This window comes from Crocodylus porosus, unplaced genomic scaffold (genome assembly GCF_001723895.1).
Source record: "Crocodylus porosus isolate Cpor-Errol unplaced genomic scaffold, CroPor_comp1, whole genome shotgun sequence".
In the NCBI taxonomy this organism is placed as follows: domain Eukaryota; kingdom Metazoa; phylum Chordata; order Crocodylia; family Crocodylidae; genus Crocodylus; species Crocodylus porosus.
Window position 1 is genome coordinate 7974641 of NW_017728926.1, and position 15554 is coordinate 7990194.

A 15554-nucleotide genomic window follows, 5' to 3' on the forward strand; every position below is an offset into this window, starting at 1 on the left:
ATTTGACCTGGAACATTATTACAGTGTCGCCCCGAGCTGCACACCGAGTACATCGAAATAGTTTCGTGCGCGGTTGTGCCAACAGGAGTTCAGAGCTCCAGGAGCTGCCCTGAAATGACCGTGTAACCAGGCCTGCAACGGGAAGCTGCGCTGCAAACCCGGTACCCTCCTTGTCAGTGCTACCAAAATTAATCACACCAGCACTGTGGTAGAGCGGCCCCAATTCACGCTTAGTGCAGTGGGGCGGCTGCGGGAGCCCTGCACCTTTTGCATCTCCACTGCACCTTCCTATTACATCTGAAATGAGGCTGCAGGTTGGCAGGCCGCACCTGACCCCATCCTCTGCAAATAATAGGGCATTCGAATGACCTTGCTTAGCCTCACCGTGGAAAAAGCTTAGGCTCCTATTACACAGACATGCAGCCAGTCATTTGACACGTGTGGGGAGTCTGGGCCCTGATGAAAATCAGCCTGGAGGTATTTCAAGTTGGGATTTCCACACCCCAGCCCCCCCCCCTGCCTCCCAAAGAGCAGATGCACCGCAAGTCAGAGGCCACTGCAAAGGGGATGCCTGCACACAACCCAACAAGGAAGAAGGGGGTGAGAAAGCAGGAGGAGGAATGAAGAGAAGCCCAGATGGAGGTGGGGACTGGACTGTAATTATGCAGATACTTCAAGGGGCGGAGGAAGGCCTTGCAACTGCAGCGCGAGGGGACTAGAAGCTGGGTTCGAGGAGGAGGTGTCAGTAGCTCTGAGATATTCCACTCGCTCTTGCAATTCATTGTAAATAAAAACTGGTGTCTGGGGGAAGGACTCTTTGCTTCCTGGGAGCAGAGGTTTCCCAGTATGGAGATGGCATCACCCTACGTGCCCCAAATAGCTGTGCACTCTTCCATCCAGGCACACACCAACTGCAGAGGCTTCCTCAGCCTGATGAAGGGTATTTGTAACCAAAAGCTTGCAAAGAAGCCTTTTTCCAACTATTTGAGTTGCTCTAATAAAAGATATCAGATTTACCCAAAGAACCTTGTCTGCCAAATAAGCTGAGCACCGCTGATACCCAAGCCTGAGACCTCTCCTCACCGATAATTAGGATATGTATACCATGCTCAGCTGTGTGGTCCCTGTACTTCACACCCACCCACCCATAAGCAAAATGTGGCGGGGAGGGCACTTCTGACACTGCAGCAATCCAGGACTCCCCTTACGTGGGCTTCTGCCTGGCACAGGCCAGAGGTTGGCGTCCTGGGCCAATCCAATCCCGTTCCCATGCCATGAGGTGCCTAAGGGAGTGCTGCATGATGGCAAAAGGCAAGGAAATTGCACCAAGCACTATTCAGACCTGGTGACATTATCCTTCTTCTTCCAACTGGGGAAACTGAGGCAATGAGATTTGCCCACATTCACACAGTGACCCAGTGGCGGCGATGGAGGTAGGGATCTGTATGCCCTGGTACCCGATCCCATGCTTACACCATCCCAGGCAAGCCTCCAGGCAGGTCAGCATGAAAACGCAAGCCAATAAATGAGGCAGCTGCAAGTGGCAAAGGCTACTGCACTGCCCCTTTAAGAGGGGAGCCCATCCTGCCTCTGACGAGGAAGACTCAGCAACGCTTGCTTGCGACAGATCAGTCCAGAGCGGTGCAGCAGCCGCAGAAGCAGCGGCTCAGGTAGGAGCATTTCAGCATCTCAGCCCCATCCCTTTTGTGCTGACGGGGTGGGAGAAGGGCAGCTGCAGGCATCGCTGCAGTGGGATGCAGCCCTCTCGGAGAGCATGCACCAGGTCTGCAGCACAGTCCTTTCCCCAGAGCCTGCTCTAGGGCTGCACTGGGGCAGAGTCCCCCAGATCCATGCTCCTCTGCAAGGCAGCAGGTGCATCTCTACAGAAAGGGGCAGTACAATAGAGTAGGGCAGGGCTGGGCAGCCCCAAGGGGAAAGGAGCTGGGAGGGAGCTCTCAAGTCATTCATTTTATGAGAGAGGAAGGTGAAGTAAGAGGGTGAAAGCAAAGTTGCAGCCCATGTCCTTACAAGGCCTGGGGGAGAGTCAGGCAAAGAGGATGAGAGGTTAGAGCCAATTGGCATGCAGTGAGTTTGTCTGTCGGGTGCACTGAAGTACCTGTGGGTGTCAGAACGGGGGCTGGAGCCGGCACACCTTATTCTGCCTGCCTTCGCCCCTCACAGTTTTTCTGCAGGCTGAAGTTTGAACCGGGAACTGTTTGCTAGCAGCAGCCGGTGCAGCAGATTTGGTGCCTACTGCACGCGAGCTCAGGAGCTGGAGCTGGGGAGTTCGCGCTCCTGGCGGCCATGCCCCCTGTATCCCTCTCTGCCTTGACACAGCACCGTACCTGCCGGGGCCTGGCTGAATGACTACGCTGGTTGTTCCACGGGCCATTTAGGGGATATTTTGACCCCTGGGTTCCACTCCTTGCTGGCTGCGCCACAAGATGAGCTGAGTAGCTCTTTGCTATTGATAGGCTCTGTGACTTGCTCCTGGCCAGTCTGGAAAGGTCTATGCAGGCAGCATCTCCCTGCAGTCTCAGCATCTGCCAGGTGCAGGGATCTGGCTGGACAGAAGCACAGTCATGGTGCATCCCGTGGGGGTGGCACGTGGCTCTCAATCTGCATTCTCATCCCTGGGTCCTTCTGCAGTTGCTGGGCCTGGAGGGGCACGTGCAGGGACAGGGAAGGCCTCCAGGGCAGTGCGCCAGAGCAAAGGGATGCTTTGGATCCTGTTGCCAGGGTGACAAAGCTCCAAGAGGCAGAGAGAGTCCCAGAGGCCTTGACTGAGAGATCTGCCAGCTAAGCAGGCCCTGTCCTGCAATAGGACATGCTCTGACATGCAGGGCTTGCAAATCCAGGACTAGCCAGCCTCAATCTGCCTTGCTGTATAGGGACTGATAGGAATGCCCGTCACCAGGGTTTCTGGGCATCGTTCCAGGACGTACAAGTCCTGGAGGCACCCTGAATTTCTGCTGCCTGCAGCTTTTCAGCAGAGAGGGACTCCATGAGCAAGCTCCTGTGTCCAGCATCTTTTTCAGTGCCAGATTCCCACATAAGCGCATGATGTTTGGAGGCGCGGGCTGGTGCCTCACGAGGTCCCAACTCCCTCACCCACAAGCTCCGCTCGAGGCCCGCTGCCTTTCACAGTTCAGCTGACACATCCAGGCTGCTGGAGCTCAGGGAGTGCCATCTGCCCTCAAGGAAGGACAATCCACTCTCATGCTTCAGGGCACAGAGCGGTTGGCAGTCAGGAGGCCTTGAGGTTAGGAATTAACTCGTTCCCCCTGGAACGTTGCTGCCCGTAAGAAGGTGCTGTGTGTGCTCGGTGCCAGGCTCGCGGCTTTCTTCCCCCCAAGGTCCCTTCCCGAAGCTGGGAGACAAGGTCCAAGGGCCAATGCAGGGCTCTTGACTCAGCATATCCTTCCCCATCATTCTCCCAGGTGGCAGGATGGACTCCCTTCCAGAGGCAGTGCTCATCCGGATCTTGGCCTTCATCCCTGCTGTGGACCTGGTGCTGGTGTGCCGCCTGGTTTGCTGCCAATGGAAGAACCTGGTAGACGGAGCAGCTCTCTGGATCCTGAAGTGCCAGCAAGAGGGCTTTGCTGAAGAGGAGCCCGCGGAGGAGGCAGATAACTGGCAGGTGTTCTACTTCCTCAGCAAGAGGAAGAGGAACTTAATCAAGAACCCGTGTGGGGAAGGTGAGTGCCTCCACCTTGCAACCCCCAGTCCCAGTGAGGGGCTGAGGAGAGGGCTGGGAACTGAGCACCATCTGTCCCTGGCTCTCTGAGGAGTCTGTGGGATGGGGCAGTACCTGTTCCTATTAACCCCATAGCCTCTTATCTTGGGCTTCCCACAGGTGGAGCTGGGGTGAGGTGCTGAGTCCGTGTGAGCTCACCCTCCGCATGGGGGTTTTGCTGGGATGTGCAGAAGGGAAATAGGCTGGGTGAGAGGAGGAACCAAAACCCACCACTGTGCCTGGCATTAGTGCTCCATGCAGCCCAACAGCAGGAATCCTGGAGGGGATGCTTTGCATTTCCAAAGCAGAGTACAAGTATTAACTCAGCCTCACATGTAGCCCTGGTACTACCCTCCTCCTGGAACAGGAGGCAGGATGAAGGTGGGTACAGGACTGGGCAGCAGGAGACCTGCTGCCTACTCAGAGGCAAGTCATTTGTGGTCACAGGGCTTCCTTGGGTACTCTGCAGAGGGGCTGGCCAAGCCTGCCCCTTCCCCAACAAAGCAGAGGCCTTTTCATGCAAAACCCAGGCAGCCCATTGTGTTTGCAAACACTCCAGTAAAGGCCATTGGCAAGGCCAGGAAGGGAGCTGGTGGCAGAGCTGGGGTTGGCACCCAGGACCCCCGGCTTCCAATTCTGGGCAGCCTAGGAGAGCTGCGGGCACCTCTCCGCTGCTTGGCTGCAGTCTTCTGGGCAAAGTCTGGAAACCCCCACAGCCAAGGGAAGGCAGGTTGGAGTTCCCCACCCGTGTGGACAAAGCAAAAAACTGATTGCAAACAAGGAATAAGAGCACCAAAGTTTACCGAGACAATCCTTCCCTCTTTCACAAGCACCTGGGTTTGTTACAACTAACGTGTTTTGAAAGTCTGATGTATTTGCCCCCGTTCGTCCTGACATCTTGCTCCAGGAGAGAACAAGATGAGTCAGTTCTTCCCGCGCCATCCCTGCTGTACTGGTGCTGGAGGTTTTGACACATGGTAACAAGGAGCGCTCGTTGGAAATGTCTCTAAAAGAAAGAGCAGGGAACCGTTTCCCTTGGGGGACTTGCCACAGCTCAATTCCAACCCAAGCAGGATTTGGGGTCTACGAGCATCTCTCAGCGGTCGGGTTAACACACAGTATCGCTGTGTATTTCCCATCAGACCTTGGTCCAATAAGTGCAATCTGTCCTGAATGCTAAGCAGGGCTCTGCAGCAAAGGGAGGTCGAGGAGATGGATGCTGAGAATGAAAGTCTGCATTACAAGATCCTTACGCTGCAAAGGTCCCCCAGAAGTTAGCATTTTTAGTGTCAGTGGATTGTCAGTCTGGTCCTGAACTGAACTCTCATCATGAGATGGGCTGAAGAAACCCCTGTGCAGCAATGTTGGGCCTCCTGGAGCCCATGTGGGAGAGAACCCAAGATCTTTCTCTTGTTATGCTATCTGCAGAGGATCTGGAGCACTGGGGGGATGTGGCGAACGGAGGTGATGGCTGGAAGGTGGAGGAGCTCCCTGGGGACTTTGGGGAAAGCTTTCCCAGCGATGGAGTCCACAAGTACTTTGTCACATCTTATGAGTAAGGCTGTCTTTTATGTCCCGTCCCCCCACCCCCACACTTGAAGGGGAGCCAAGGCTTTGCTCCCTATTAACCCCTTTGTTCCAGGTGGTGCCGCAAGTCTCAGGTCATTGACCTCCGGGCTGAGGGGTACTGGGAGGAGCTGATGGACACCACCCAACCTAAAATTGTGGTGAAGGACTGGTGAGTGGAGAGGGGGGCTGGGAGGAGGGAGATGGGGATAAGAGGCAGCCACTACGCCTCCTGGCCCTGTCTTCCCATCACTGCCCACATTGATAAAGGTCTGGCACTGGGAACCAAGATAAGGCCTGATTTTTTTGGAAGTGCTGAGCTCCCAAAGCTCCCATTGCAGGCAGAGCAGTAAGAATGCCAGTGCCTGAGAGAGCATGGATGCCCCCTTGTTGCTAGCACTCTTCAGTGACTGGGCAGCCAACCACTGGGGCTTTGTTTTCTGGCCCCAGTTGGGTCTCACCTGAGTTTGCGGCTGCATGATATCCAGCACAGGCTCAGCCGTTCGCCTCTGAGACACTGGGGCTGGGTCTGTCTTCAGGTATGCAGGTCGCCGCGATGCTGGCTGCCTTTATGAGTTCTCTGCAAAGCTGCTGTCAGAGCATGAGGATGTCCTGGCAGAGCACAAGAGCGAGACCATTGCTATTCCAGAGGACAACGATGGCAGCTGGAATGAGGTGAGGCACGACGACCAGCTGGGGAGGCAGGGCAAGGCATGTGGGGGACAGCAGGTCAGCCCCGGGGGCAAGTGGGAAGGTGGAGCTTTCCCAGCTGCATCCTCTTGCTTTCCTCAGCCCTTGTACCAGGGCTATAAGGTGGGGTTACCATGCAGCTCAGCAGCCTGCTAACCCATTAAGCCTCTCTCTGAGTGGGGATTCAAGGTGGGCAACTTACTACAAGCCGTTTTTGTTTCTCTTCCCTCTAAGGCCTCTCACACCTTCTCTGACTACGGCCCAGGGGTCCGCTTCATTTGCTTTGAACACGGTGGTCAGGACACTCTTTTCTGGAAAGGCTGGTATGGGGTCCGCGTGACTAACAGCAGCGTGATGGTGGAGCCATAGCCTGGCCACGGGCCCTTGGGTCAGGCTAGGTCCTGCTCACCAGAACTGACTTTCAAGCCCTCCGTGGCCTTCGTCTGGTTTCTGCATGGTGCTGCTTCTGGAGTCAAGGCTGGCAGTCTGGGCCACGAGCATATAACCTGCTGTGTGTGTGTGTGTGTGTGTGTGTGTGTGTGTGTGTGTGTGTGTAAGAGAGAGGAAGTCCTGTAAGCTAGAGCCTACTGAGGCTTTGGGACACATGTTGCCTCCAGCACTAACCCCTCCTCCGCCCTCGGCAGATGCTCCCACCTCCAAGTCCAACCCAGCTAGCTACCTTTTGAGGGGGATGCAGCCTTCATTTTTTTGGAAGCTTTAAAGAGTGAGAGAGAGGCCTGTAAGAACCGGACCCAGGAAACTGTCAGTTCTTGTCCCTGCTTTGCCACTGACTCCCTCTGTGACCTGGGTCATGTCTTTTACTCTCTCCCCTCCCATTTATTAAATAGGGATACAAGTTACCTGCTTTCCTTCAGCCTGGCGAGGGAAGTCTGCCTAATGTGTGGCTTAGAGGGCGGACAGCCGCGCTCTAGATAAAAGCCTCCAGACAACACCGTTGGCTCTGTGCTGCAGAAAGAAGGGACCCCTCGAAGCCACCTCTGCCCCAAGGCTCCTCAGACTCCCCGGACCCTAGACACTCTGCTATAAGCTCTCCTTGCTCCAAGGCTCTTCCCCTGCACCTGGAAATGGCACATCCCCCTCCAGACCAAATGCTTTCCTGCCAGACCACGCTTAGGTGCATCTCCCCACCCAATACCTCGCCAACTTGCTGAGGGCTCCAGGTCACAGCACTAGCCTTAGTTGAGCGCAGCTTCTGCTGAGACAGTCTTCTGGAAGAGGTCTCCCTCCCCTGAGTAGGCTGGCTGAGTGTTGAGGGAGCAGGTGTGTGAGAGTGGGAGCAGTTGTGTGCATGTGTGTGTGAGTGCATACGTGTGTGTCTGTGTGTGCATGTGCACATACATGTACACGTCCTCTTTGCTGGGCCTGCCAGGGCAGTGTACGCAGTTTATCCCCTTAGCACCAGGGCACACCATTATCCAATACAACATGCTCACTTTTTCCTTTGCAAAAAGCGAGAATTTCTGAGCCACCCCAGCCCTGCGCCTCGCCAGGCTCTCTGCGACTGGCTATGCCCAGAAATGTGGGCCCACATGCATCCTCAGCCACTGAGAACACCCCCGTGGGTGAAGGCAATAAACAAGGCTCTTGTGAACATTGCTTCATCTGGAAGTTTTGTCTGCACCTCAGGGCTGAGCATGCTCTGCGCCACCACCCTGGGGGATAGGTGGGGGCCTATGCCAGCAGCCCCCAGACAAAGGGGCCTATGCTAGCAATCCCCACCCATTCTTGCCTGGTGCTGGATGGTCTCCAGGAATGGCACATGTCCACTTTCCCAGTTGCACCCTTGTCTGGCAGAAGCTGGCAGATCTATAGCCTCTCTGCGGGCAGGAGGTGCACCCTCCATCATGGGTCCAGAGAGCTCGGGTCCACAGGCTGCGAAGGCACAGAAGTCTTTTCCCATGGAGCATCACCTCCCCCAAGCTTCAGCTCTGACAACCAAAATATGTGGCTTGTCTGGAGACCCCAGCTTGGCCTGAGGCAGGGTACCCTCTGCCTCACAGCCCTCTCCCCTGCCTGGCTCCAAGATCCTAGAGCTGAACTGAGTCTCTGCCTTCACAGCTCTTTGCTCTTACCCCTTAGGAGGCTGAGGCCAGGTGTGAGCTCCCTGCCTGCTGGCAATGGGTCTATACCCCAGTGTGCTCACCTCACTACTGCCCACAGTGTCCTTGCAGGGCAGTATTCACCCAGTGCCTCGCTGCAGTGGGGCAAGGGGTCACTGACATACAGCTCAGCACCCACTTCCTGCCCCTTTGTCGGAGAGGGTCTGTGCTATCCCTAGAGCACAGGGCATCACACAGCCCAATGCCACTGGACAGCTGGCCCCTGGCTGGCCCAAAGCCATGCAGTCAGGACACCACCCTGGGATTATGCTCCCTCTAACTACAGGCTGGAAGTGGGGGCAAGTCCTTGCCCCAGACGTTCAGCAGAACTGAGTGAGCTCTGCTGAGCATACACCGCTGGAGGGCTGGCTCCAAAGGGGACGGCCACGTGGGCTGGCACCAGCTCCCTTAGTGCGTGCAGGCCTGACGTTTACCTCAGCAGGCACTGGGTGTCCCCAGTGCTCCACTGCCAAAGGGGCTTGCCTACAGAGGCAACTTAAGCATGCTCCTGCGAGACCCTGGGCACTGTGGGCATCAGCAAATCCAGCGGGAGCCCCAGACAAGGGAGGTGTGGCTCTGGGGGGAGACAGGTTGGCTCTGAAACAGATTCCTCCCTGCCCATGCTGGTCCCAGAGGGAATTTTTTCCCCCACTGTTGAACATGCTCAGCTCCCCAGGCAGGGCTTGTGGGCCTTCTCTGTTACACTGGCTGTAGGAACCAGGGGCCACAGGGTGGGCAGTACCCAGCCTTATCCCTTAGGTCTTCTTAGTCTTAGGACTGCCCCCCTTTCCCAGCTTCATTATGCACAGCTCAGCTCAAATCAAGGGCTGCACTTGGGGGGTGGGGAGCCCCGGCAAAGTCGCGGGGTAATAAGGATACAGTGGAAGGGGCAATGCATCCCCACTCCTGTAGCCAAGGCTGGCACCTTGTGCCCACCAGATGGCTCTGTGGTACCATGGCAGCTGCACCATTGCTGCGGATGTCCTTAGCACAGGTCTCAGCGGAGAAGGGATGCCACCTACCCATCCTGCTGCAGCCATTTGCCCAATGCCATTGCTAAAAGCCCCTCTCCAATGGGTGCCTTCCACCCAGCCCTGCAGCGCACCTGGGCCTAATCCACCACAGTCTAACAAGCCAAGCTGCCAAGCTGGGAGTTATCGCAGCTCCTTGCTGCCAGGCGTGTGCCTGACTCCTGTAGGCACCTGAGACAGCCTGGCCCCATGCCTGTTCGAAATGTCACATGTCTGCCACCTCTTGTGCTGCAGGCTGAAACCATAGACTCATAGAAAATAAGGGTTGGAAGAGACCTCAGGAGGTCATCGAGTGAGTCCGACCCCCTGCTCAAAGCAGGACCATCCCCAACTAGATCATGCCAGCCAAGGCTTGGTGTAGTGGGGTCTTAAAAACCTCCAAGGATGGAGAGTCCACCACCTCTCTGGGTAGCTGGCTGTTCCAGTGCTTTACTACCCTCCTAGTGAGAAAGATTTTCCTAATATCTAACTTAAACTTCCCTTGCTGCAACTTGAGCCATGCAGAGTCCTTGAATACCAAGAGGCCTGCAGTGATGATGCTCTCACCCTGCTCTCTGCAGAATTCACTGTATAAGTCATCCCTCCTTTTAAGCTCACCCTCAAGCATCATAGCTCTATCCTTAGACTGCCACATATTCCAGGCACAGTACAAACATACTTAAAAAGCAGTTCCTTCTCTTCTGCCTCTGCCCTCCCTCACCCCCGCAAACTACCAACCCTTCTTCCCTCACCCAATCTTAAATAAAACCTCATTGTCATTGGTGCAGAATGGGGCCATCTCGAACAGCACGCGCAGAGGCTCAGAGCAGAAAGTGTCTACTGTACCACACTGAACTGGCACGGCCGGACTTGGGGGTGAATAGGTGGGGTATCAGGAAGGCTGAATGATAGTTACCCAAACTTGGTCAGGACACTGGCACTAGCCCCCCTCTCACTGTGGTGAGCAGAGCTGTAGGCCCCTTTACAGATACTCAGCCAAGTGTCATGAGAAAAGCCCAGCCCCTTGCCTTCCACACCAGCTGGCATTCTCCTTCAAGGTGACATCTGCCCTCAAAAGCAGCCAATCCTGCCTCCACACCAGGTGCCTGCTGGCGTGCCCCTGCCTGGAAAGCCTGCCCTGGCCAGCCTTGGCTATAAATGCCATCAGATTTACAAGGGTTCTTTCCTAAGAGCCCCTGCAGTCAGTATCTCACCGTGGAGAAGAGCAGAGCAGACTGGGGCCTCAGTGAGGGAGCACCAGCATCCATCTTCTTTGCTGGGTCTAATTGAATTTTCTCACGGAAGCTGCTCTCATTGCCCATGTGGCGGGGCCCATGGGCAGACGGAGAAGTCAGCGCCCCTGCCCGGAAGCCAGGGCTGTTCAGAGATGGGGGAAAGGGGAAATAAATCTGCCGTCTCCTCCTCTCTCTTGACCCCAGCTGCTCTAGACCGTTCCCAGAAGAAGATGGTTTAGGAGATTGATTCCCTTTAAATCAAACGGGTTTCCCAAGCCAGGGCTGGGGGTGGTGCGGCCGCATGCTCCAGTACTGCTGTAGTGGCTGTGCTGATGCTTGCAAAGGCAGGATGTCTTTTCCCTCTTGGAGCCCACATCTTTGTTTTCCTTTGTTTCAGAAATGCTTCCCCTCACCCAGAGGCAGCCAGCCAACCCCTGCCTGGTCCTTGTCTCATTACAGAGACGAAGTCTGCTGGTGAAAGCAGGTAATTGGGAGTTAAGAGACCTGGGTTATGTTCCTAATACAGCCAGTCTCCCTTGTTCCCGAGCTGGCTACTTCCCTTTATCACCTATACAATGGACGCAACGATGCTTTTCCACCTCTGGAGAATTTTTCAGCTGCTCAGGTGCAAATAGCTACATTGTGCCAAACACTGAAGCTCCTAGGTGTAACCACCGCCCTCCGTGTAACACAACTCTGAGTAACAACGAGGCTCCTTGCTGAATGAGTGGTCGCCAGCCCAAACACAGCTGCAGGCCACCTCCCAATGCAAAGGCACAAAAGGCTGCTCTGGGATCCCAAGTGTGTGGGTATGGGACAGGGCTGTGTATTGGCAAACAGACATGGAGAAGCGGCAGAAAGCCAAAGATAGGCAAAATGAGCTTTAAGAAATGCCTGGAAATGGAGGTGTGGGGGCTGCATGCACTGAAATGCTCTCGTCTCCTCTGAGTCGCCCTGCATTCGGACACAGGGAGCATAGAATAGTCTTTGCGGATGAAAAGACTTGCCTCAAAGACACCTGCCTTCACCCGCGATTTCTCCCTCTAACAGGGACAACCTGCTGGACCTCAAACTTAGGCCGACTGCTCTGTCTAATGGCAACAGGAAGGTTTGGTTATTTCCATGGAGCCCTTAGTGGCCAGAGACCTCATGGCTGAAAGGGTTTCTATTCTTCACCAACTCCCAGTCGTCAAGTCTGTCTGAACTGGCCCCACTGAAATCAATGGACTCCCCCAGGGCCAGAATTTCACCCCAGACGTCTGTTCTCCACCCCTGAGCTCTACTCTAGACCAGTGGTCTCCGAAGTGGGGTGCGTGCACCCCAGGGGGTGCGCAAGATGATCTATTGGGGTGCAGGAAGAAAATATTAGAACTTCTATTTAGATGTATATTTATATAAATATACAGATATTGGGGGTGCGTGCTCAAAAATTTTTTACTGATAGGGGTGCGCGATCAAAAAAGTTTGGAGACCACTGCTCTAGACTAGGACCCAAAACCGAGGTGCTATGCTGCACCAAGGCCAGTAGAAGGCGCTCTGGCTATGAAGGTGTTTGAGCTTCTGGAGCTGGTAAAGTTCCCAGAATAACACCAGACATTTCAAATTCACTGGTGTAGTCAGGGTCCTGGTTCCTGAATCCAGCTTTCTCCTAGACGTAAGCTCAGGCTCAGCAGATGCTTTTTCTTCTCCGCATCCCAGTTTCAAAGAAACGCTCCCAGCCTCTGCTTCCCCAAGCGCCTTCTAGTCAAACAAATCCCGAAGCCTCTTCCTCATTGACAGTGCAGGCTTGCTTCCTCCGTTCATCCCAGGGATGCACCAGTCCTCAGGGTGAGACACTCTGATGCAGCCCAGATGGTTCGGGCACAAAGAGCCACCAAGTTCAAGCTACAGGGCTGCAGACAGGCATGCAAACCTCTCTCAATTCCCAAGAGGGTGCTGGGAACTGCAGTGAACCCAAGCATGAGTGTCAGTCACTGGAGAGCCCCTTCATGACCCTCCTCCCCCTGTCCAATCTTCTGTAGGCTCCCTAGTACAAGTGCCATGCACTGAGCTGCCAACTCTGCATCCTGCAGCACCTGGCTTCTCCCAGCGGGGCTTCAAAGAACTGACCTGCCTCGCCCCAGCGCATGAGCACCAGCAGATCAAAGCGGGGAGGAGGGAGCTGGGCCTGCCTCTGCATCACTCCTGTCCATCATGCCTTGTTATTCCCGTGCACAGACAATTTGACAGGTGGCTCCTGTACAGCACATGCCAATGGGTTTCCTCTCTGTGCTCGAAGCTGTTTTGCAGGGGCTGAGACCCCCAGAGATCTCCTGTGGACAAGGCCTGTGCTAAGAGGGAGGCTGGTTTCTGATCGCTTCACGAGCTCAGGCATTAGCTGGTTCCCTCTTGCCTGATTAGCCAAGACTCAGAGGGCTGCTGCCTGCCTTTGTCCAGGCATGGGGAAGCTGACTGCATTGGGCTGACAATGCCCAGAAGGTCCTTGCTGCGCCAGAGGGAGATACGGATGGGCGAGAGGCTTGTGCATGCATCAGCGCCTCCAGACTAGTCGACAGACCTGAGGAGCAAACAAAGCCAGTGCCCCAGGAGTGACCGTTTCCCAGGGGGACTAGCCAGAGTGCTGTGCGTTGGAGAGAAGCATCCCACACTCTCTGGATGCACGTAAGAGCTGGAGACAGGAATCACAGGGACACGGCATGTGCCCTTGGTAACCTCCTTCAGATGCTTGGAGCAGCCCAGCTGCTGCTGTGCTCCCAGGGGCAATAAGAGGCCCATGGACCAGCAAAATGGCATGTCCCTCCCAGCATAGGAGAGGTCATAGTAAAGGTATGCAGAGAAGAAACCAAGATAGAGGGAAAGGGCCTGGCTGGGCAACAGGCTGTGGTTGGGGGAGAGGTTACTGCTTCCCCAGTGGAGATGAGCTGGCTTCATGCGACTCCTGGCGTGCTCAGGAAACTCGGCCTGAAGAGATCCAAGCAACATCATCAGAGGGACTCCTGAGGGAAGCAATCTGCTTGCACTGCATTTCTCTGTTTGCTACGCGTCTGAAGGTGACTGGAGAGAGAGGAAGAGCCTAGAAATCAGTGTACACACACACACATGCACGCGTGTGTGGACTTCCACAAACTGTAGTGCTTCCTAGTGCCCCCCACCAGCCAACCCCATCCCACCCCACCAGGAACACATGGCTGCCACTCTACTTCCTTTGAATCGCATTGAGCCCAACCCAGTCTGGCATCTGGGAAGCAGTAAAACAGAGCTGTCCCTCAGGGTGAGGTCTGCTGGCGGGGAGCCGTCCAGACCCTCCCTCCCCGTCGCCACCACTAGCCGCAGCAGCGGAGAAGGCAGCGATCGGGGTGCGGAGGATGATGCATTCATTCCCCATGAAAGATGGAAATGCCTCTTGGGGTGGGCAGGGGGTGGGTGGAGGGGAACGAAGTTAAGAGCCACAACAGTGGGACTTTCCAGGGGTCACACCGTTGAGAGGTGCCATTTCCACCTCAACACGCGCTGAGCGGCTCCTCTCATTAATATTGACAGATTGAATATTGCAAAGTGAAGCAGATAAAATCCTGATCCCGATATGAGTAATGACTTTGCATTTTTTTGTAAATTAAACCTAATCTCATGTTGACTCTGCTGAACAAGGAGAAATAATGAAGAAGATTAAGATGAGATCTTGTTCACTCTTGCTGAACAAAAGCCAATTAATTGCCAGCAGGATTATTGTGAAGTCTCTCGTCTTAGACAAATACAATCAGATAGGGACTAGGTGCTGGTGGAAGCGGCTTGCTTTGTGGAAGCGATAGCTCTGGCAGGATGGATGAATTTAATGTAAGGACTTAGTTAGTTATGCAAGGCCTGGCTCCTTGCTGCTTCCCAAGGCCTCTTTGCAACCAGATGTTGCTCACCCATCTGCCGAGATAGTGTGATGTCAAGGGATGTTCCTGCCTGTCTGCTCTGTCTCTCTTGCTAATTTGTCAGGGAACGGGCAGCTTCAGAAAGGAGCCAGGATTATATAGGATTGAATTGAAACTACTGCTTCCCTGAGATGTCTGGGAGAAATGCACCATTAGGATGAGGACCTGGCATTCAGTGACTGCCTTTGGAACTGGAAGACATTATGGGAGATAATGGAAAATGAAGGATGGGGTGCAAGAAGGGTCAGGGAAGCTGATGGCACGTAGCGAAAAACCATGCTCCCAGTCGGCTGGTGAATGTGGTGAAGGGGTAGGAAGGGGACTGGAAAACAGGGGCCTCCAGAGCCTTCACAATTCAGCCCCCTACATTCACAAGCAATCAGTAACCAGGGGAATCCCCAAAATCACCACTGCAAACACAACTCCAAGGGACCACGTCCCAAACACCACGACCACCCTATAATGTGCCACATATAAAAGCCGGGGAACGAGGCGTTTGCAACCAGCAGGACAGCAGGCGGTGACACTGGTGGTCTGTGCACATGATGGCCTTGGATAGCAGCCTAAGGGGCCAGCAGAAAAACTGGGGGACTGGAGTGCAAGCTGGCACGGCTGGGCCCTGAAGGGAGACAAGGCCTCACTCTCCCCAGGCCTGATTGAAGCAGCAGAGTTAGAGCCGAGAAGCCACGCACTCGGTCCATCAGTGTTCCCACTGGTCTGCCAGCACCAAGAGCTCTGGGCATCCTACTAGGGAGGGCAGCCATAACCGCGGGAAATAAAAAGCAACAAGTGAATCTGTGGACAATTTACTTGGAGAAAATACTTTTTTGCTTTCACCGCGGTTCCAAAAAAAAATTAAACCCAGTCAAAGCCTGCAGCTCTCGCGCTGACAGACAAAAATGACTTAAGAGGAAAAAAAAAATGGGTAGGGAAAGTGATTTTCTTTGCCTGCGTCGCCAGGGGAATTAAATCTTGGGTTTTTTTCGTCACCACCAACTGGAATAATCCAATATATTAAAGCTAATGTGCTTTTTGTATTTATTGCTGTGTATTTGACCTAACACAGTTTTATTCCTACATTAAGAATAAAACCAATCCGGGAGGCAAGCTGCAAAGCCCTAGATCAATTACCCCCTCTCCAACAGCAGGAAAATGAATTATTCCTTGTAAAAGGAAAAAAATAGAAAATAATAATAATAGTAATAATAAAAAAGCCTCCTTTCTCCTTCGGCATTGAATTCTGCACTGCAGATTCAGCTGAGTTAGATAAAATTGAG

General features: G+C 54.3%; 1 protein-coding gene across 1 annotated transcript; it reads left to right on the forward strand.

Annotated features, from left to right (window-relative positions):
- Positions 1 to 1038: 1038 nt before the first annotated feature.
- LOC109314272 (F-box only protein 2-like) lies at positions 1039 to 7609 on the forward strand. Its single transcript, XM_019541338.1, has 6 exons — positions 1039 to 1670; positions 3441 to 3698; positions 5165 to 5291; positions 5379 to 5474; positions 5842 to 5977; positions 6227 to 7609. The coding sequence occupies exons 2-6, from the start codon at positions 3449 to 3451 to the stop codon at positions 6359 to 6361; spliced, it is 744 nt and encodes a 247-aa protein (XP_019396883.1). The 5' UTR covers positions 1039 to 1670; positions 3441 to 3448; the 3' UTR covers positions 6362 to 7609.
- Positions 7610 to 15554: the final 7945 nt, after the last annotated feature.

Excerpts from the sequence above, each read along its gene's own strand:
- LOC109314272 (XM_019541338.1), top strand. The coding sequence starts at position 3,449 with ATGGACTCCCTTCCAGAGGCAGTGCTCATCCGGATCTTGGCCTTCATC. Across the intron at positions 3,699-5,164 it reads CAAGAACCCGTGTGGGGAAG|AGGATCTGGAGCACTGGGGG; the intron begins GTGAGTGCCTCC and ends TGCTATCTGCAG. Across the intron at positions 5,292-5,378 it reads TACTTTGTCACATCTTATGA|GTGGTGCCGCAAGTCTCAGG; the intron begins GTAAGGCTGTCT and ends CCTTTGTTCCAG.